Genomic DNA, 20893 nt, shown 5'->3' with positions numbered 1-20893 from the left:
CTTCTGTTTTTAAAGCGGAGCCAAACCTTTGGGTTCTGACGTGCACCGTCCGGTCTAGAAACATCACTTGCACTCAGCACTGTGCCGTGTGTCTGGCGGGCGCCTGCCTCTCTGGGGCAGGCCCCCGAGCGCTCTGCTGTCTGGCTCTTGCTGATGACTTCCCTGCTCTCCCCGCCCTCCCCACCTGTTCCCTAGGTGACAAGGCTCTTGACGGCTATAGTAAAAAAAAATACGTCTGCAAGTTGCTCTTCATCTTTCTGCTGGGCCATGACATTGACTTTGGGCACATGGAGGCCGTGAACCTGCTGAGCTCCAACAGATACACGGAGAAGCAGATCGTGAGTGTCGCTGAAGGGGCACAGGGCTAGGGCTGGGGCGGGGCCGGCAGCGAAGACGGGTGAGGTGGCTCCGGGGCCTCCCTCTCCAGGAGGCCGATGGAAGGGGCTCTTTCCCCGTGTGACACTCTTCTGATGAGGTGGTCATTTCTTCTTTCTTTTTTTTTTTGAAATATTTTATTTACTTACTTGCCAGAGAGAGGGAGAACACGAGCGGGGGAGCGGCAGGCAGAGGGGGAAGCAGGCTCCCCGCTGAGCAGAGAGCCCGATGCGGGGCTCGATCCCAGGACCCTGGGATCCTGACCTGAGCTGAAGGCAGAGGCTTAACCAGCTGAGCCACCCAGGCGCCCCAAGGTGGCCATTTGTTTTCTTGTTCTTTCCTTTTTTTCTTCCCTTCCTTCCGTCTTTTCTTTTTTTTAGAGATTTTACTTACTCATTTGACAGACAGAGATCACAAGCAGGCGGAGAGGCAGGCTCCCCGCTGCTCCCCGCTGAGCAGAGAGCCCGATGCGGGGCTCGATCCCAGGACCCTGGGATCATGACCTGAGCTGAAGGCAGAGGCTCAACCCACTGAGCCACCCAGGCGCCCCTCTTCTTCTTTTTTTTTTTTTTTTGAGATTTTATTTGTTTATTTGACACAGAGAGAGGCAGAGATGGAACACAAGTGGGAGAGGGAGAAGCAGGCTCTCCACGGAGCAGGGAGCCTGATCGCAGGGCTCAGTCCCAGGACCCTGGGATCATGACCCGAGCCGATGGCAGAAGCTTAACTGACTGAGCCCCGCAGGTGCCCCTTTTCTTGCTCTTTCTTTACAACCTCCCTGCAGTCTGGGAATTTGCTGCGGGTCTGCCGGTGCTGCATGAAGCCCGGGGTGGATGTGATGGTGTCTTGGGCCTGTTTCCTTCCCCACAGTGCCGGGCTAGTGCACTGGCCCAGACCCCTTCTCCTGGTGCCTCTTGCACAACTTTCTCTTTCTGACAAGGACACCACAGCTGCATGGGTTCAGAGCTGGAGCTGTAAATGGGTGCGCCTTTGCCTTGCTCCCAGCTTCTGGAGGCTTCCTAGATGGTGCTGGTACCTGGGCGCCTGAAGCGGTCTCAGACTTTGTAACTTAAGGTCTGTAGCCTCTTGGGATAATGATACTTTTATGTCTTCTGTCATGTTGCAAAATAACAGTTTTCTCTGTCTAAAAATTTAACTTAAGGCAAGTAAAAAACCCCAAAGAACAAACAAAAAGCTAGGTCCCCCAGGAATTTTGTAAAATATTGGTATTTACCCAGTAAGAATTTGGGTGGGTGTCTTCCATGGACCATGCAGTGTGCTGGGAGGCCCCTGGGGATATGGGGACCAGAAGCAGATGTGGGCCCTTCTCTGTCCTAGTGAGGAGATGGTGTCATCCAGCCCACAGATAATTAACAGCTGTGGCTGGTGCCCAGGGAAGGAGGCTCTCTGGGACCCAGCAAAGGGGGAGGGCGAGTAGGGAAGATCCCCTGGGGAGGGCATCCTGTGTGGGCCCAGGAGGAGGAGGAACTAACTGGGGGATGGGGGCAGACAGAGCAGGTAGCACCTGGCCAGGGGCACATTCAGCGAATGTGGGGCAGCAGTAGCTAGAGTGGAAGAGAGGACGTGGGTGTGTGGGTAGGGCCTTTCTCCCAAGACCAGCAGGAAGCTGCTCAGGAGTTCACCTGCGTGGTCAGGGATCAGATGAGTCTCAGGAAGGCCACTGTGTCCCCCTGCCTGGGAAGGGTGTAGATGAGGGATGACACAGGGCTGGAGTCTGGTCAGTAGAGAGTGGAAGCTGAGGGCGAGAGGCTGATGGAAAGAGGCTAAAGCTGCAATCAGCAGGGTTTCTGGAGCTCTGCCCTTTCGTAGGGCCTTCTGGTCAGGCTTCCCCCTGTTCAGGATAGCAGTGGGTCCAGCTTGCTCACACATGGCACCATGGCTAGGTGAGTGGGACGGGTGGCGGGGGTGGGGACCAGGGGGACATCTGGCTGCATGCCTCTTAGGTGTGTCCTGCAGGGTTGTCTTATGGCAAAGCTGGAAGCAGACACTGCTGCTTTCACGGAACTGCTGTTTTCATCAGAGTGGCCTGACTCCTTGTGCAGGACACAGGCAGACTGGAGGCTTCAGGAGGCTTCCCGAAGGCTGGACATGTGTGCGTTGCTGTCCCGCGCTGGCTTCAGTGGTCACGAGCTTTTGTCCTCCTGTCTCTCTGGAACCCAGGGCTACCTCTTCATCTCTGTGCTGGTGAACTCCAACAGCGAGCTGATCCGGCTCATCAACAACGCCATCAAGAACGACCTGGCCAGTCGGAACCCCACCTTCATGGGTCTGGCCCTGCACTGCATTGCCAACGTGGGCAGCCGCGAGATGGCCGAGGCCTTTGCTGGGGAGATTCCGAAAATCCTCGTAGCTGGGTATGTCTCTTGTGTGAAGTAAGTTGAATGTGTAATTACATAAAGAGTTTATCAAAGGAGTTGATCTGCCTGTTTCAGGTGTGGGAGACCTGTGTATGTAGGTGCTTGGGGACGTCCACTCATACCCTGGCCCCCCAGCAGCACGGTGGTTGTAAAGTGTCTGGAAGAAGAGCCTGCCGACCACAGCTGACCAGGAAGGGCCGCGGAAGGAGGGACGCAGTCGCCCCATGGTGTGGCACAGGGCCCCTTGCTCTTTCTCAGGAGCGTTACCAAGGAAGAGATCAAGTGCCTGAATCCTGAGAATCCTCCACCCCCTTGAGTTTGGGGAGAGGCCGCACGGGGCTGAGCAGGCAGTTCTGGAGGACTTTGACAATGGGCTGGGCTGCCCGGTGCCATGGGGTGCGGTGGAGGCGGGGCCCTGCTTGGTGTCCCAGGACTCGGTTGGCTGAGTTGGGCCACACCCTGGTGACACGTGTGGATCCACAAGGGCCCCAGTCCCGGGCAGTTCATCAGGACTTGGGGGAACAGCTCCTCTGGGGCGACAAGCAGTGAGCAGACTACGGCCATTGTGCTGTGGGCGTGGGTTCCGGGGGTGCTGGTGCGCATCCTGCAGTGCTGGGGATGCCTCAAGGGTCGGCGGTGCCTCGGGGGTGAGCCCTGGCCTAGATGAGCAACAGAAGGGCTGTGGCCTTACAGGCCATGTAGGGGTGTGTGAGGCGTGTGCCAGAGGCAGACAGGCTAGGCTGGACGCAAGGCCCTAGAAGACTGTGAATGGGGACGGCTCACAGACGGCGTGCCAGTGTCAGGTCGTGCACTGGAAGGGGCTGCAGAGCTGAGGAACCAGGTGGGGGGCCGAGGTGATGCCATTCCACGTCTGCTGATGGGGGCTGCAGGCACGGCGGGCACCCCGAGAGCAGAGTCACCGGGACGGAAGAGGCTTTAGGTCCGTCTGGAAGATGGCTGGGGTCGGTGTGGGCTCAGGACCTGACGGTTTCTCTTTCTCCTCCGTTAGGGCTGGTCCGGGTCTGGCAAGGCCTTCCCTCACCCTCTTTGCTCCCTCCGGCTGCTGCCTAGGCCCTTCCTTGTGCCTGGCGCATGCCAGCGAACATGTCTGTGTACTGCCTGCCTCCGCCCTCAGAAGGAAAGCTTGCTGGGGCCTAAGGGTTTTGTCCAGTATGGCTGCTGATTTATTTCCAGCATTTTGAACCGTGTCTAGTATATGGTACAGGCTTGATAAATACCTCTTGCATGATTGAGGTGTAGAACAGGTCATCTCTGGCAAGTATTTCGGTGGTAATTCAAGAATCTTCTCCTGAAATAAAGGATGGACCACATTTGCAGATTGAGAGGACGCAGAGGGTGTGCAGCGCGGCCCAGCCTGGACGAGCAAAAGCGGATGGGGGAGAGGAGAGGCCGCTGCAAGGGGACAGCTGAGTTGTGTCTACAAGTTGTGAGGCCTGGGGGCCCAGGTGGGGCCATGCCCCACTGAAGTGTCTGTCAGAGTCCAGGTCACACAGTCAAGTCACTGTGTCAGAGCTGGCATGTTGGGGATGGGGTGGTAGGGCTCAGCTGGCACTCGGGTCCTGGGCCCTGGGTCCGAGACAGACCTGAAACGAAGCAGGCAGCGCTCTGCCTGGGCTCCCCAGGGTAACTGGATATTGGACTTCCCTCTCCCTGAAGGTTCTTCCCGTGCAGGCCTCGGAGCGGTGCAGGAGCGGCGGCGTGGCGGGGGGTGGTCCCGAGCGCAGAAGCACGTTGGCTAGAAGCCGGTGCAGTTGGGCCTCGAGGCCTGCGGGGCGTGCTGCCCTGCGGTTGCTTGCGAGGACGGCGTGGGGCCAGAGAGAGGGGCACGGACCTGTTGCTCCTGGGGCTTTTAGTATCCGACGGAGCATTTGACTGGGGTGACTTCTCTTTGGAGTAGAATGGGGAGCGGCTTGGGGATTCTCACCTTGGCTTGGACTCATTTAGGAATGAGAAAGCAACCATGGAGGCGGATGGTAAGGCTGACCCCAGACCCTTCTCTTCCCTGCGTGTGGGAGCGTCTCCGCTGCTTTGCCGGGGGCTCTGAGAACGCCGACTTGTTCCCTTTCCCGACGCCCGACGCAGATTCTCCTAGGCGGGCCTGTGGCTTCCTGGTGGCTTGCAGAGTTCGGCTGGGCGCAGCAGGCGGGAGGGATAAGCGGGCGTTGGGAACAGTGTGTGCCCTCAGCGAACGTGGAAACCTGAACAGGAAACCCTCCAAACGCCCCTTTCCTGGGGTGTGCGCCCTTCTGACCTGGCTTCTTGGTGTTATCGGCGCACCCGGGACGCTGGCCGCCGCGGCGCAGGAGCCCTCCTTCTCCCGGTCAGCCGCACTTAACCGCGGGGGGCTCTGTGGTGGTCACTGCTCCGACGCTGTCTGTTCCGACTGTGTGTTATGAAGTGAATTGTACGCAAAAGTTCTCTGGAACCCGGAAAAAAGAGGAACATTAGTTGAGTCTGAGTCTGCTCCGTCTTGCACAGCCAAGGCCCTGTGCGGCGGTTGGGAAAAATACCAGAACGGACATTTCTGGAGAAGAGAGCTTCCCGGCAGGGCTCTGCTGAGGGTCGTGGTGGGGTCCGAGGCAAGTCTTCGGAGCAGACAGCCGTCTGTCGCCGTCCGGGCCTGGTCCACACCAAGACCTCTCGCAGGAGGGGGCACGGACTTGAGCACACGAAGAGGGTGGAGCCTCCTGGTCCCCGGTTCCTCTGGGCTCTTCTCTGGGAGGCTTGGGGCCATGCTCGGCTGGTTGGGGCCGTGTGGGGTGCCGGCTGTCTTCTCGAGTGACGCTGGTGTCTGTCTTTCAGAGACACCATGGACAGTGTGAAGCAGAGCGCCGCCCTGTGCTTGCTGCGTTTGTACCGAACGTCTCCTGATCTCGTCCCCATGGGAGACTGGACGTCCCGAGTGGTGCACCTTCTCAACGACCAGCATTTGGTAAATGCCTTTGGACTCGTGTCCCCCTGTGCCCCACTGAGGAACCGTTTCTGGAATCGCCATTGTGAAAGCAGCTCCGTGTGGCTTCTCATGATGCTGGGGGGAGACTTCCACAGCTCAGCCCACTGAGTGTGTGAGCACTTGGGGGCCTCTGTGGCTTGGGGAGGAGCTCCCCCCTTCCCGGGGACGGGATAACGCAGATGCGGCCTCTGGCTCACGGCAGAGCTCGTCATTGGAAGGGCCTCCTGCATGCTGCGACTGTGCATGTGAACAAGACAGAGACCAGCGTCCTCTGGAAATGCCCTGTCTGGCGAGGGCACTGCAAGCGTGTGCTTCTCTCCCTGGGGTTTTGAGGAGGGTGACCTGTGACCTGACCTATGCTCTGGCATGGCCACTGCACGGGCCAGGCCTGTGTGTCCTCCCTGTGTCAGAGGGAACGACAGGGAGGTGCAGGGCGACTTGGTGATAGTGGTTAGACATGGGTCATGGGTGCTGTCCACGCCCGAAGGGGCACACGGGGACGTGACATCAGCACACGGAGTCAAGTAGGAGCAGACATTGGGCACGGTGGCTTTGCGTTGCATGAATTCTGTTGTGTAAATGGGAGAATTGAAACTCAACACACAGATTTTTCTTGAGTCGATCGGTGTGAGTATGTTAGCTGGTTTCTGTATTACTTCTCAGGAGGACTCTACCTTAAAAATTAAATTAAAAATAGGGTGCTTTCAGCCAGTTGAGTGTCCAGCTCTTGATTTTGGCTCAGGTCGTGATCCCAGAGTTATGGAGTCAAGCCTTGCAGCGGGCTCCGTGCTCCTTGGGGCCTGCTGGAGTTTCCCTCTCTCCCTCTGCCCCTCGTTCCTTCTCCCTCTCCAAGAAAACAATTAACTAAAAATAAACGGTCACAGCGTGCAGATTCAGAGGAGAGAGCTCATGGCTGTGTCGGGACACCTGCTGTGGGGTGGCAGCCCTGTGGGCTGTTCCCACCTTGTCATGGCCCACGCATCCTGGGATGTTCGTATCCAAGCGGGGCAGCCCTTCCTCAGCACGGAGGCCGGTCGGCACAGCCATGTTGTAGGGTGAGGGGGACGCACCTGGGAGGTGCTGTTGGGAGTGCACGCCGGGCCACGTGGGTCCCTCTCAGTCCATTCAGGTTCTGAGTCCACCAGTGGAATCTTGAAGCCACGCAGGAGGCTGTGAGGCTCGAGGCCACAAGTCGCCCACCGGGCAGCCCTGGGAGGCGGGGGGAGTTCTCCAGTTTCGTGCCTGTGGGAACGGGGGCCCCGAGGGCTGCAGTGGCTTCCTGCGGATCTGGACTTGGGCCAGGAGGTGCTGAAGGCTCAGAGCTGGGGCAGCTTAGGGGGCCTGCGCCTCACGGCCGACAGGTGTTCACACTGATCAGTGCTGCTCAGAGCAGTGGCCGAGAAGGGCCTCTCCTCTGACACTCACGATTCGGTCGCCCCAGCTGTGTGGTTCGCCTGCATAGGTAGACGTGCATGACCGGGTCTCACCGGCCGCACTGCCTGGCACAAGCTTGCTGTGGGCCGCCAGGGCCCAGCTCAGAGAGGAGAGGGAAGAGGTGCTGGCCCGCTGGCCCACTGGCCCACAGGAAGGCCCAGCCCATCACCCTGTCTTTTTTCATCTCTCTTCTCGTCCCATGTTCTCTGTTCTCTTGGTGGCTGTCCTTTATGGGGTTGTGGCTTCTCTGTCCTATACCTCTTGGCTTTGTCACTAAAGATGGCCCGAGATTTGGCTTGCTTTGTCTCCGGCTCAGGCGTGTCAGCTGGCCGTGCCGCCAGAGGCAAGCAGGCCTCTGTGTGCCCTGTGTTCTGAGAGCAGAGCAGGAGCCCAGGGGTCTGTGTGGGGCAGGCAGTGAGTTGTGGCCAAAAGGGCAGCACTGGGGGCCATTTGGGCTCCCCCTGGTCTTCTCACGCTGCCCTTCCCACGAAGACTCCAGGGACAGCAGAGGATGGGAGAAGCTGAGCTCGAGCCAGCGAGTCCCAGCTGACTCTTGTCAGAATACGGAGGCTTGTTCTGTCCCCCTGGTGGGCCAGGCGGAGCCGCAGATGCTTAGGAGCTGTGCAGCATGACTCTGCCCGGTGGGACTGCGCGTTTACGAATCCCGAGTTTGTTAGAGCTCTCCTGCGAGGGGACCAGTTGGTTGTTGCTTGCTGGGACGCGGACATCGAGGCCGGTTCTCTCTGCGTCTTCAATGCTGCTTTCAGGTTGTCCTTAGAAAGCTGAAGGAGCGCTCAGCTGTGGCCAGGGGCTCCCTTCCATTGCGCCTTTGCAGCTGCAGAAGCTGCTGGCCTTCTCCCACCCGCTCAGGAGCCTGGTGGAGGAGGGCCAGGGGGACCACAGTGGCCAGTGCTTTCTTGAGCTTTATTTGCATTTTCATTGCATTCCTTTTTTCTTTTTGGAGACATTATTTATTTGACAGGCAGAGATCACAAGTAGGCAGAGAGGCAGGCAGAGGAGGGGGGACGCAGGCTCCCCACTGAGCAGAGAGCCCGATGCGGGACTCGATCCCAGGACCCTGAGATCATGACCTGAGCAGAGGCAGAGGCTTAACCCACTGAGCCACCCAGGCGCCCCTGCATTCCTTTGTTTTGTCTATTTTGTATTTACGAGAGAACTTCTTAACTTAAGCAGTGTCTTCCTTCAAGACACAGGAATTGGTGGGAGTGACTTCTTGTTGTCCTGGGACAAGAGCAGGTGTCCCCGTGCTGCCTGGGCTTCCCTGTGCACGGAGGCCAGGTGCCGCATGGGGGGCGCTCTACGGGGAAGGGGCCTCATGGGGCCTGGGCTGCCGCAGGGAACAGTGGGGTGGATCTGTTCAAGAAGGCAGGGATAGGTGCTCCCAGCTGCTGTTTTCCATGGTCACACTTCTGGGTTGGAAAGATCCAAGTGAGTCCAAGGGTAATGTCTCCATTCCTGGTCCGTACAGAATCTTTTTTTTTTTTTTCTTTTAAAGATTTTATTTTTAAGTAGCGTCTGTACCCAGCATGGGGTGCAAACTCACACTCTGAGATCAAGAGTTGCGTGCTCTCCTGGCTGAGCCAGCCAGGTGCCCCTATGCGGAGTGATGTGAGCGAGGGGCAGCAGTGAGTGCCGCTGACCCCAGACCCAGAGGAGGGTGGCAGGGCAGGTAGAGACTCGGCTGGCTGCTGCGGCGCTCCGCAGGCCTCCTGAGGCAGGGAGCTGGGCTGCCGGCCTTGCTGGACGCCCAGGTTCTCGGAGAGAAGCTCCAGAAGGAACATGACAGATGTGTGCTGTCTCAGACACGATGGGCCAGTCAGAGCAGTTTTGAATCTGGCCCAGGGGCTCTGGGTTGTTGCTCTCAGTTTCAAGTTTTACCTGGAAAATGAGTTTGCTGTTGGAAGCCAGCCGCAGGCACGTCGGCTGTGGTCACAGTGTGCACTTGTCGTGTGTTTGCTTCAGGGTGTGGTGACCGCCGCCACCAGCCTCATCACCACCTTGGCGCAGAAGAACCCCGAGGAGTTCAAGACGTCTGTCTCTCTGGCTGTCTCCAGATTAAGCAGGGTAAGTCTGTTGATGGGGAGCGGGTCTCAGAATACGTGTTCGTCTGAGTTTTTCATTTAATTAATATGTTAGCTTACTGTTTCGAACGCAGGATACTGGGCTCAGTTTGTAAGTCCAGGGTGAGAACTTGTCTTGGTTTGGAATTTGTTGGGTTTTCTTTCCACCTTTTTGCCACTTGAGAAACGTTCTGTCCCTACGGGAAAGTGCCCGGAGTGAACGGCGCAGCCCACGGTTGTGTCACCCGAGTGCCGCTCAGCCCCTGTGCTGGGTGGGGAATGGGGGTGCCGGTGGCGCCCCCCACCGCAGGGAGCCCTGTCCTCATTCGGGCGGCCTCTCTCTTCACTTTCCTTTGCTGCCTGAGCACGCGTCCTTCACTCGGACATCTGGCTCGGACGGTGTCCTGAGTTGTGCACAGGGACTCTGCAGCAGCCCGTGTTCTTTGTGTGTGACTCGTAGAGCTCAGCACCAGGGGGTCGGCGGGCTTGTGCTGCGTGCCGTACCTTCGTGGTGATGCCGTGGAGCGTTTACACGAGTACTGCACAGCCGACTGACCCGTCACCTTGTCTCACCCTGAGGCGATGGGGAGCGGCCTGCTGTGATCAGCTTGGCTGTGTCTTGGCTCTTGTGTGCGGATGGCTGCGAGACAGGTCCCTGGAGGTGGCATCGCTGGGTCATGGGGCGGCCGTGCTTCACGTTGAGGGGACAGTGTAGAGCAGCTGTACCGACTGGCCTCCCTGCCCGCAGTGTGCCCTTCCCGCCGCTCTGTATCTCGGCCTTGCATGCGTCGGCCGTTCGTGGGTGAGGCGGCGTCTCCTTGTCGTGTAGGTCTGCGTTTTCATCATTACCCTCCAGGTAGAGCAGCTTGGCTCCTCTTTTTTTTTTTTTTTTAGGATTTTATTTATTGACAGAGACGCAGTGAGAGGGCACAAGCAGTGGCAGAGGGAGAGGCAGAAGCAGGTTCCCCGCTGAGCAGGGAGCCCGATGCAGGGCTTGGTCCCAGGACCCCGGGATTGTGACCTGAGCCGAAGGCAGATGCTTAATGATTGAGCCAGCCAGGTCCCCCTATATAGTTTATTTTAAAAATGCTATTCCTAATGATATATTTTTTTTTATAAGATTTTATTTATTTGGGGCGCCTGGGCGGCTCAGTGGGTTAAGCCTCTGCCTTTGGCTCAGGTCATGATCTCAGGGTCCTGGGATCGAGCCCCGCATCGGGCTCTCTGCTCAGCGGGAACCTGCTTCCCCCCCTCCCTCTGCCTGCCTCTCTGCCTACTTGTGATCTCTGTCAAATAAATACATAAAATCTTAAAAAAAAAAGATTTTATTTATTTGAGAGAGAGCAAGCAAGCATGAGTGGGGGGAGGGGTTAGAGAGAGATGGAGAAAGCAGGCTCCCCACTGAGCAGGGAGCCTGACATGGGGCTCGATTCCAGGACCCCAAGATCAGGACCTGAACTGAAGTCAGATACTTAACCCACTGAGCCGCCCAGGCGCACGAGTGATGTCTTAAATGTGTTCTATGACCACTGTGTGTTGGTTTGTGCAAGTGATTCTTGTACATTGATCTTGGAGTTGGCAATTCTGTCAAACTCAGTGATCTTACTTATTTTTTTAAAAATTTTATTTATTTGTCAGAGAGAGCACACACAAGCAGGGGGAACGGCGGGGAGAGGGAGAAGCAAGTTCCTGCTGAGCAGGGAGCCCCATGAGGGACTCGATCCCTGGACCCCGGGATCATGACCTGATCTGAAGGCGGGTGCTTCACTGACGGAGCCCCCCAGGTGCCCCCTAACTTACTAATCTTAGTAATTCATTTGTAGATTGTGTTAGATCTTCTTTGTACTCCCATCAGGTCTGTGGACGATGAGTTTTCTTTCCCAGCCTGTATTCATCTGTGTTTCCTGCTTTCTGGCTGCCACTGGGCCCTCCCTGCAGTGTGGACCATGAGAGAGGATTTTCTTCCTCATCTCGGAGGGGAGTCTCCAGTGTCTCACCGTGATGAGTTGTGTTTGCTGATTTTGTTGCCGTTGGCTCGCTTTGTCACAGGAAGGAAACTTCTTTCTGTTTCTTGGCTAACACTTTTATCATGAATTAACTGGTGAAGCCATTTGAAGGTAGGGTTTCTTCGTGGAACAGTTTCTTATTTTGGATTCAACTTATTTACTAAGGTGCGGGCTTTTATGTTTTCTGTCCTTTCATCAGTTTCGGCTAAGTTGATTTCGGCCGTTTGCAGGTTTGTCTGGATGACCAGTGTGCGGCGGTCAGTGTCCGTGCGTGCGGGGCGCGGCGGCGGGCCGTGCTGCCGCCCTTGCTCGGTCTCGCTGTGGGGCGTTTGCCTTTTCACTTCCCTGGTGAGCCTGTCCAGCGTGACGCCTTCTGACTTGGTGGCTCTCTCTGCTGTTTTTCTCCCTGGCGGCTTCCTGTTCCTACCCTTGTTTTACTTCCTTTACTTTCTTAGGCTAATTTGCTAGTTCCTTTGTACATTTTTGGGGTGAATTCTTCATTGCTTTTATTTTTGTATTTGGCTCACATGTGTGCGTTTCTAAGTCGGACACTTCTGAGCGTGGCTTCAGCGGCAGGCGGTGGCCTGCTCTGGCTCCTTCTGTCCTGTGGAGCTGAGTGCCCCCTGGCTTCCTGCTCTGTGTGCCCGTAGGCTCTAAAACCCTAACCGTAACCATAACCCTGTCCGTGCCTTCCCCATCGTGGAGCTCACCTTCCTTCCCAGGCCACGTCCTGGGTCTGGGCTGCAGCCTTGCAGTTGACGGCGGGGTCATGGTGAGACTTTCCGGAACATGCTTATTATTACATATGACCTCAAGTGTCACAGATGGGAGCTTGGCAGGGTGGTGCTCCTCTGACCTCCCTGACTCGGGGGTGAGGAACGTGTGTCAGTGGAAACGAACTGTCCTCGGGGCAGTCGGGTATGTAGGAGGAGGAGGGAGGGTCTGCCTGGCCAAGGACTCTGACGGCCAGGGAGATGGAGCGGCGAGTGAAGGAAGCTTGCTCTCTGGCCTCGGTGAGCTCTCGGCAGGGCTGGCGCTGGAGGGCTGTATTGGGGGTGGGAGGGGATGGGCTGGGTTCAGGACACCAGCTCCGCCCTGAGAGGACCAGAGTCCTCCTTCTTGTGTCTCATCTGCGTCCTGGTCCACGAAGGAGAATTTGGGTTCCCAGCGCAGGTGCGGTTGGATTCTGGAGCAGTTGCAGGTCAGTGGTGCGGGCCAGCTTGTGCGTGCGGGGTGGGGCGGCCATCGCAGAGCAGGAGCGTGTGGGGCTGCCCCGGATGACGACGGTGGCCGGCTGCTTGCCCTGCGAGCGCCGTGTCACCACGCCCCCTGACCTCAGGGACAGAGAGCACTGTGTTAAATCCCCTCCACTCATCGAACAGAGCCATTTCTCAGGCAGGGTGTGATCCGGGGACCCCACGGAGGGCCTCTCTTGGTGACACCTGCCCGCCCCTGGGGTGTCTTCCAGATTGTGACGTCCGCGTCCACAGACCTGCAGGATTATACGTACTACTTTGTCCCGGCGCCCTGGCTGTCCGTGAAGCTCCTGCGGCTGCTGCAGTGCTACCCGCCCCCAGGTAACCGGCGCGGCCTCTTGGGGCGGCTGCTTCGGGCCGGGCTCCGTGGCTTCTGTCTGCGGCCATTGTGAGGCCTTCCCTGGCGCTGGCCCTTGTTCTTTGGCCCCTTTGTGATGCGGCTGCGCGCCTTGGCCTCCCCGGAGCAGCTAGTGCAGAACTCCCGAATTTGTTACTTAGTGGGATTATCTCTGCTTTTTACATAGTATCAGACCTGTGTAGGTTTTTGAAACAATGTTTTTCAGTAAAATTTGAAACTTGAAACACTTACACACGTCGTTATCTTAAGTTGTTAATGATCTGTGTAACCTCAGTGTACGCAGTGAGAATATTCTTGTGACCTCGTTTTACTGCAAAATGTTACATGCGACTGGTATGGTAAATGTCTCGGAATAGAACTTCTTGGTTGAAGAATGTAGATGAAATTTTTTTTTTTAAAATTTTGTTTATTTATTAGAGATAGTGAGAGATAGATCATGAGCGTCAGGCAGAGGGAGAAGCAGGCTCCCCGCGGAGCAGAGAGCCCGATGAGGGACTCGATCCCAGGACCCAGAGATCATGACCTGAGCCAAAGGCAGAGGCTTAAGTGACGGAACCCCCGAGGCGCCCTGTAGATGAACATTTTTATTGTTAACTTCTAAATTGCCCTGTACAAAAATTGCTTGTTGTTGTAGCCTTTACAGTTTAATCTAATTGGTTTCTGTACAAGATATTATTTTGTTAGTTTTAAGTGATTTTCTCTAAACTAAATGTCTTCCATACCAAAGTATGAGCTGCACACCTGCGGCAGAGCCGTCCCTTGAGCTGGGGCGGCTTGGCCTCCCTGTGGACCCCGCTCCTTGCTGCCTCACCCCTGCTGCTGGCGGCTGTCCTGCATCCTCACTCTGACACTGTCTGTGGGTGCGGCTGCAGTTTCCTGGCCTCTGTGCCCCAGCCCTGGATGGCTGCTGCTCGGGGTTCCTGCTGGTGCCGCCCGCCGCGCTTGCCCGCACTTCTGCTCTGCTCTCCAGCGGCTGGGCTTGTGACGCCCCAGAGGTGCTGGACGTTTTGGGGATAGGTCATTTATGATATTCTGATATTTTTACTGCTTTCTTATTCCTTTTTTTGTCTTCTATTTCTTTTTTATGGTTCGATCAGAACTTTAAAAGTTTCCTTCTCTTTTTTAATTGGTTTTGGTAACATTTTCTCTGTATCTTTTGGGCATGAAGGTAGAGAAAAAGATCTTTTGCCCTGTCTTTCAAACTTTTATATTATGTGTTTTGTCTGTGTCTCTGAGATTTTATTTTCTCTCGATTTGTGTGCTCTGTAATGCAGCGAAAATGTCGGACATCTTATTTGCTTTAAAACACATGGGGAGGGGTGCCTGGGCGGTTCAGTGGGTTGGGCCTCTGCCTTTGGCTTGGGTCGTGATCTCAGGGTCCTGGGATTGAGTCCCGTGTCAGGCTCCCTGCTCAGTGGGGAGCCTGCTTCCCTCTCTCTCTCTCTGCCTGCCTCTCTGCCTCCATGTGATATCTCGCTCTCTGTCAAATAAATAAATAAAATATTAAAAAACCCCACAAAAACACATGGGGAGTTACCAAGCTGCTAAACCCTCTCATTTTAAGTAGCTCCACAGTTGGACCAGGAACTCCTGCCAGCCATCTCCCCCTTGCCGTGAAGCAGTATGGCCGGGAGGGAAGAGGGGTGGGGGCCCGGCCTGACGGTGCTCTGTCTCGCCCAGAAGACCCTGCAGTGCGAGGTCGCCTGACCGAGTGCCTGGAGACGGTTCTGAACAAGGCTCAGGAACCACCAAAGTCAAAAAAAGTGCAGCATTCCAATGCCAAGAACGCCGCGCTCTTCGAGGCCATCAGCCTGATCATTCACCACGATAGGTGGGTCAGGGCCACCGTGCTCTCCTTCCCCTGGCCTTGCCTCATGGGGAGGACACGCCCCTCTTGAGCACATGGAGGTGTTCTTTCTCGTTGATGCCAGGCCTGCTGGGTGTCACTGAGTGCTTACCTCTTTGCCGATGTGGACACGTCGCCTCTGCCCTCCTCAGACGGGTGTGGGCTCCCTGTGTGGCCCTTTCTTTGCTCCCCTCCAGCACCTCGTGCTCTCTCTGGCCTCCGAGCTTGCGCCCTGTTCGCCGTGGCCCTGCCTGTCCCTGAGGGCCTCTCCTGTTCCTCCTGGCACTCTGGTCCTGCCCGGCTTCTCCCATGACCTTACAGGAAAGGCGAGGGTGGGTGGCTGGTAGCTTTCCTGTGACACAAAGCCACACTCAGTGTTGGTCTGAGGCCTTTCTGGGGAGTGGTGGGACAGCTGTGTGCGCCAGCGCAGCGCAGGGAGATGGTGGCCGCACTGTGGTTTGCTTCCTTGCCTTGTCTCCTCAGCTCCTGGAGTCCCGTGGTCTGACTGTGGCCTTGTGAATGGTGTCTTGTTTTAGAGTTTGCGGTAGCATGATGGTGTGGCTGCTGGGCAGGGCTGTGCGAGATGCCACCTGGGTCCCCACAACTGGAGAGTGCTGCACCCCGCCCAGGTGGGGGCTCAGGAGGCGTGGCGTAGCCTTTCCCAGCCATCTTCTACCTCAGCATTTCTAGACAGATGTGTTTCTAGGGACAGAAAGTCCTACTGAGAATCCTACATCAGCGGAGTTGGGAACTGTTGAAAACGGAAGCTTTGATTTTAGAGGAAGCCCTTTGGTCTCAGTTATTGAAGATACTTAGCGAGCTACAGTATCATGAGGGCGAAGTCGAGATTAAGTAGCCGCGCAGCTAGACTCCTTGGGAAGCGGTGCTGGGGCCTTGTCGACTGCACACCTCTGTGTCTCTGTGTGTGGCTCTCAGGAGTATGCTTGTGGGCAAGGCCTCTGTTCAGCCATTGGCCAGGGCTTGCTGCCTCTGGCTGAGATGAGCTTTCTGGCCCCTTGGCGAGAGCCTGAGCATTCCCTCTGCAAGCTGGGCACAGAGGCTTGCAGGGGATGCTTGGCTTGGGATGGTGCCACTTCTGTCACCAGCTCTTAGGAGTTGGTGGAATTCTGCATATGAGGTGGCAGCGAGCAGAGCAGATGCAAAACTGGCCTCAGCGTTGGAAATTCAAAGCTTTTGTTGTGGGGGGCCCTGAGGTTTCCCTTCAGCAGTGTGCTGACTGTGAGCGCCGCCGGCCGCGCTGACCTGTGGGCGGCCCTGTCTGTGGGGCGCGTGCTGAGGAGCCCTACCCGCCCGCTTCTGCTGTCCGTGCAGTGAGCCGAACCTGCTTGTCCGCGCCTGTAACCAGCTGGGCCAGTTCCTGCAGCACCGTGAGACCAACCTGCGCTACCTGGCGCTGGAGAGCATGTGCACACTGGCCAGCTCCGAGTTCTCCCACGAGGCGGTCAAGACTCACATCGAGACCGTCATCAACGCTCTGAAGGCAAGTGCCCTGTGCTCCGGGGCCGGCGTCCCGGGCCTTGTTCTCTCCCTGCCGGTGGGGTCTGCTGGAGCACGCGGTAGGGCGCGTCCTGTTCCGCACGGGGCCGAGTCATGGTAGATGTTTGAATCGACGCAGACTCTTCCCTTTGGTAGGTAGAGAAAATATTCTGTCCTTGTCTCTGAGAAGACTCGCCCTTTGCAAAAGAAAATTCACCTTTCTGAAGGAATTTGAGTTCCAGAGTTGGAAAAGCCAAGTTGAGGCTGCCTGCTCCCATTACCCGCCGTGACTCTGGGGGCCGCCTGCCCTCGGGGGACAGCACGGCGCCCCCAGCGTTACTGGTGCTGGCTGAGGTGCGCCAGAGAGCGAAAGGCAGGGGGGCCGCTGCAGAGCCCCTGGTTCTGCCCAGACTCCTGGTTAAGAACTGTCTGACTCTGTCCCTTTGTGTTTTCGCGTGTTTGGGCTGTTTCCAGCAAGAGGCCACACAAACGCGGGCCGCTGAGCTCTTCGGTTCTGGAGCTCCTGGCCCTGGTTTCGCTGCCAGGAGTCAGAAAGACCTGCCCTCGCCTTTGCCTGTTGCTTGGTGGTTCAGCTGCGTTTCCCAGCCTGTCCTGTGCCGAGCAGCAGCTGGCGTCTCACCGCAGTGGGGGGCTGGCGAGCAGGTCTCGGGAGGGGCCCGAGAGCGGCACTGTGATAAGCTCCCAGGTGGTGCCGGTCGGTGTCCGTGCAGTAGAGGGGCCTCTCACCTGCCCCAGGGATGCGCCTTGATTCCGGCCAGTCCAGGGCTGCTGGGCCCACGTGTACGAGTGAGGGACTCTGCGTGAGCGCAGTGTGTTGGGGGTCCCTGGGTCTGGATGCGCTGCAGGGAGAGCTGGCGGTGAGCGCTGGGACAGAGTAGGGGGCCTGAGCCGCAGGGGCCTGGCCACCCCGCCCACGGTCTGCTTGAACGGTTTTTCACACTGTGCTCACACCCCCAGACGGAGCGGGACGTGAGTGTGCGACAGCGGGCCGTGGACCTCCTCTACGCCATGTGTGACCGCAGCAACGCCCAGCAGATCGTGGCTGAGATGCTGAGCTACCTGGAGACGGCCGACTACTCCATCCGAGAAGAGATTGTGAGTCCGATGGCCACTGTGCCTCCAGCCCGGTCTGCCTCTCCCTAGCGCACGTGGCTCTGTTCTGATGCTGTCCTGAAATTTCCTCGGTTCTGGGGAGAGACACCTTCACCGTAGCTTCCCGTCCGCATCCTCAGCGGAGCCTTTCAGTTTTTCAGGAGGGACTTTAAACAACCTGTGCAAACAGGGCCCCTCACAGTGAGATACTTTTGCAACTCAGGTGAGCATGAGTTCACATTCCTGTGGGCCAAGGTCTGCAGGTCTGAGCCATGGAGCTCCTGCTTACTCGCGGGGCGCCTGCTCTCTGCTCCGTTGAGCACAGCCGCCTGTTCCCGCCTGGCGGCCTTCGCTGCTGGCAGCGGCTGTTGGCGAAGTGGCCACACACGCCGAACACCTTGTCAGGGTCCCGCACATGCCAGCCTGGGGAGAGGCTGACGGCGATGCAGAATTGGGGTGTGCCGGCTTTCAAGTAGCCCATGGCCAGCATACGGGGAGCCCGAGTGTGTGTTGTGATTCAGAGGGCTCAGTGGAGTATGTGTGGAGAGGTCGGTGGCCACGCTTCTGGGTACGAGTGTCCCTGCGTGCAGTCGGACACTCAGGCTTCCAGCCCATCATTTAGGGAATGGCTGTGGCCCCCGTGGCCAGGCTGGGGCAGGTGCTGGCTCTTCAGTGCTGAGTGGCGTGCTTTGGTGAGGAGCAGGGCTGCCCTGGAGAAGAAGGTCAAGGAAGGCTGCTGGCGCTGAATGGATGCCCATCCAGGAAAGAGGGCTTGGGCACGGCAGGGGAGCCGGGAGGGACGAGGAGGAAGATTCAAGAACAGACGTGCAGGGGAGCGTGGGGTGGGTGGGCTCGGGTCTGGAGGGCAGTCAGGCAGCAGGGATGAGGCTGGACGCCTGTGCAGGTGGCGCGGGCTCACTCTGGGGACTGTAGTCAAGGGGATATGGCTCTCCTCGGTGCCGGGTGTGCTCTGAGCAGAGACCGAAGGGGCGTGTTCTTCCGGTTTTTAAGGTCTTGAATGTTAGCCAGCGCCGTGTTGGCTCTTACTCCCTTTCAAATGACAAGTGACGTTCCTCAGTCCACTTTAGTCGAATGAGGTGTAAGACCGACCGACCTCAGTTTGCAGGTCAGTGCTCTCTCCATGCACCTGCACAGCTTGGCGTGTCTGCGGATGTGCCCTGGGGTCATGCTGGCTGCTGGGCTTCCACACCTGGGTGTGCCGGCTGCCGTGCTCCTAGGGATGTGTGCGTAGGGATGACAGGTCCTAGGCAGGACAGTGGGCCTGCTTGTAGTGTGGCTGAGGACTGGTGGAGGCAGGGCTCGGGACCCCGGCGGCGGGGGGCAGCTTGGGAGGAACTGTCACGGGGTGCACAGCATAGGTGGCAGGGGCAGCGAAGATGCTGGCCTGTGTCGAGATGGTGGGGGAGGCCCTGAGTGCTCAGCTTCAGGGGCGAGCTCTGGGTTCGAAGGTTTTGAAGCCAAGGCAGTGACACAGTGAGTTTTGGAGCGATGTGCAGGGATCACTGTGGAGAGCCGATGGGGGTGCCGGAGGGTGGGCAGAGCACATGGCTGGGGGTCCAGGCTCCGGCAGGGGCTCTGGAACGCAGTCAGGAGGCTCGCAGAGTTGGGGGCTGGCTGCGAGGACAGGCAGCTGCTTGAAGAGCAGCTGGTGCCATTCAGGGGAGCTTGGCGCCCCAAGAAGGTGACTGGGGGAGGGGGTGAGGTCTGCATTTGGGCAGCTCAGTGCTGTTGCCCCGGGGCAGTGCATGGGGTCCATAGAGGCCTCTGGAACACATGGGGGTGAACAAGTGGGTGCGGCCTCCTACGAAGGATAGAGGGGAGAGTGTTGGGAAAGGCTGGCCAGAACAGGAGGAGACCCAGCGGGCCCTGGCGCTCCAAGGATGGGGCTGCTGGGAGGAGGCCCCACGCCAGGGTTGCCTGGGCTGCAGCCGTGACCCGACCCTGTTGTGCTTTCCTAGATCCTTCTAGACTAGGAAACTAGCCATGAGCCTCCTAGACCTTCCGAGTCTATTCCTGGAGGGTGGTCTGGCTTTCCCCAGTTAAGCCACCAATCTTAACCTTCTGGGCTCCCCTGAGAACTTGGTGGAAGCTTCTTGCACACCCAAGCTTTGGCACGTGTGTAGGTCCTTCCGAAGCCCTGGTGTCGACATCGGGCAGCACGCCGTGGGGTCCAGAGCACCTACCCTGAGCAGCCGCCCCCTGCAGGTGCTGAAGGTGGCCATCTTGGCGGAGAAGTATGCTGTGGACTACACGTGGTACGTGGACACCATCCTGAACCTGATCCGGATTGCCGGTGACTACGTGAGCGAGGAGGTGTGGTACCGCGTCATCCAGATTGTCATCAACCGGGACGATGTGCAGGGCTATGCCGCCAAGACGGTATTTGAGGTATGGCCCACGTGCCTTTCTCTGGGTAAAGCATGGGGTTCCGGGGGGGCGTCGCAGGGCGCCATGTGTCTCTTGCTGGCTGTTCTGGGAGGTTCCAGCTCGTGCTGTGGACGCCTCCTTTGCTGGAGCTCGTCTCTGGTGTGCACAGGCCTCTGTGGTGTGGTTCTCGGGCTCCGTTGACGAGGGGCGTGGGCCCCAAGGAGGATGGGGGTGTGCACCTGCTCCCCCCGACCCCGGCCGGGGCCCAAGTGGAGCACAGGCCCTGTTCCAGGGCTGGACGGGCCATGTCACTGCCTCGGGGACTCCCCTGCTGAGGACATAGCTGCAGAAACGGGAAGGGAAGGAAGGGTGGTTTCGAAAGCCAGGAAGGTCTCCTGGAAGCTCTGCTGGAAGCTGGCACCTACATAGGCAAAGTGACCTGCATCTTGTTTGGGTGTGTCACCGTCACTACCGCTGCCCTGCTGGCAGATGTGTCCCCACTCGTGGACCTGGGCGGGCGGGGGCCGCCTGTGCGTCGGGCTCCTTGGCTCCGTGTCTTACAGGCTCTTCAGGCCCCGGCATGCCATGAGAACCTGGTCAAAGTGGGGGGCTACATCCTGGGGGAGTTCGGAAACTTGATAGCCGGCGACCCAAGATCCAGGTGAGAGAGCCCCGGGGAGTCGGGCGGGTACCGTGTTGTGGCGCTGGCCCTGGGCCTCCGCGGAGTGAAGGCTGGCGAGGGTCCTACCCTGCTTGTTGGCATAGCCAGAGCCGGAACACTTCCGCTGCGGGTGACTGTTCCGTCTTCTCTCAGGCTGTACCGACGGGGTTTCTAGTTGACCGGAGGGGAGGTTTGCGCTTAGTCTGGAGCTGGAGGTGCCGGTCTTCCGCATTACTGGGGGGTTCTGGCTTAGTGTGGGTCCTTTTCCCAGAGCTGCTCCATGCCCACCGTGAGGGTGAGAGGCATGGGTGCTGGGGTGCGTACAAGGCGTAGGAGACGAGGGGTGGCGTGCCCCCACTCCGCCTATGCCCCGTCTGCCCGCCTCAGTCCCCTGACCCAGTGCCCTGTCTGCCCCCCGTAGCCCCTGACCCAGTGCCCTGTGTGCCCCCCATAGCCCCTGACCCAGTGCCCTGTGTGCCCCCTGACCCACTGCCCTGTGTGTCCCCCGTCTGCCCCCTGACCCAGT

General features: G+C 58.1%; 1 protein-coding gene across 3 annotated transcripts in view; it reads left to right on the top strand.

Annotated features, from left to right (window-relative positions):
* AP2A2 (adaptor related protein complex 2 subunit alpha 2) overlaps positions 1 to 20893 on the top strand; it is a 79691-nt gene that overhangs the window by 45697 nt on the left and 13101 nt on the right. For 2 of the 3 annotated variants that reach the window (XR_004385218.1, XM_032879811.1), the window contains exons 3-12: positions 196 to 338; positions 2557 to 2750; positions 5577 to 5706; positions 9145 to 9246; positions 12717 to 12825; positions 14543 to 14693; positions 16041 to 16209; positions 17184 to 17321; positions 19545 to 19727; positions 20270 to 20367. Coding sequence is in view for 2 of the 3 variants with exons in the window: in XM_032879811.1 (XP_032735702.1) it covers positions 196 to 338; positions 2557 to 2750; positions 5577 to 5706; positions 9145 to 9246; positions 12717 to 12825; positions 14543 to 14693; positions 16041 to 16209; positions 17184 to 17321; positions 19545 to 19727; positions 20270 to 20367 (1417 nt within the window). In the remaining variant the exon portion in view is untranslated. The remainder of the gene's footprint in view (positions 1 to 195; positions 339 to 2556; positions 2751 to 5576; positions 5707 to 9144; positions 9247 to 12716; positions 12826 to 14542; positions 14694 to 16040; positions 16210 to 17183; positions 17322 to 19544; positions 19728 to 20269; positions 20368 to 20893) is intronic. The other variant, XM_032879812.1, reaches the window with a different exon arrangement.

Source organism: Lontra canadensis, unplaced genomic scaffold (genome assembly GCF_010015895.1).
Source record: "Lontra canadensis isolate GAN:19392208 unplaced genomic scaffold, GSC_riverotter_1.0 scaffold66, whole genome shotgun sequence".
NCBI classification, from domain to species: domain Eukaryota; kingdom Metazoa; phylum Chordata; class Mammalia; order Carnivora; family Mustelidae; genus Lontra; species Lontra canadensis.
This window is presented reverse-complemented; position numbering and strand designations above follow the sequence as displayed.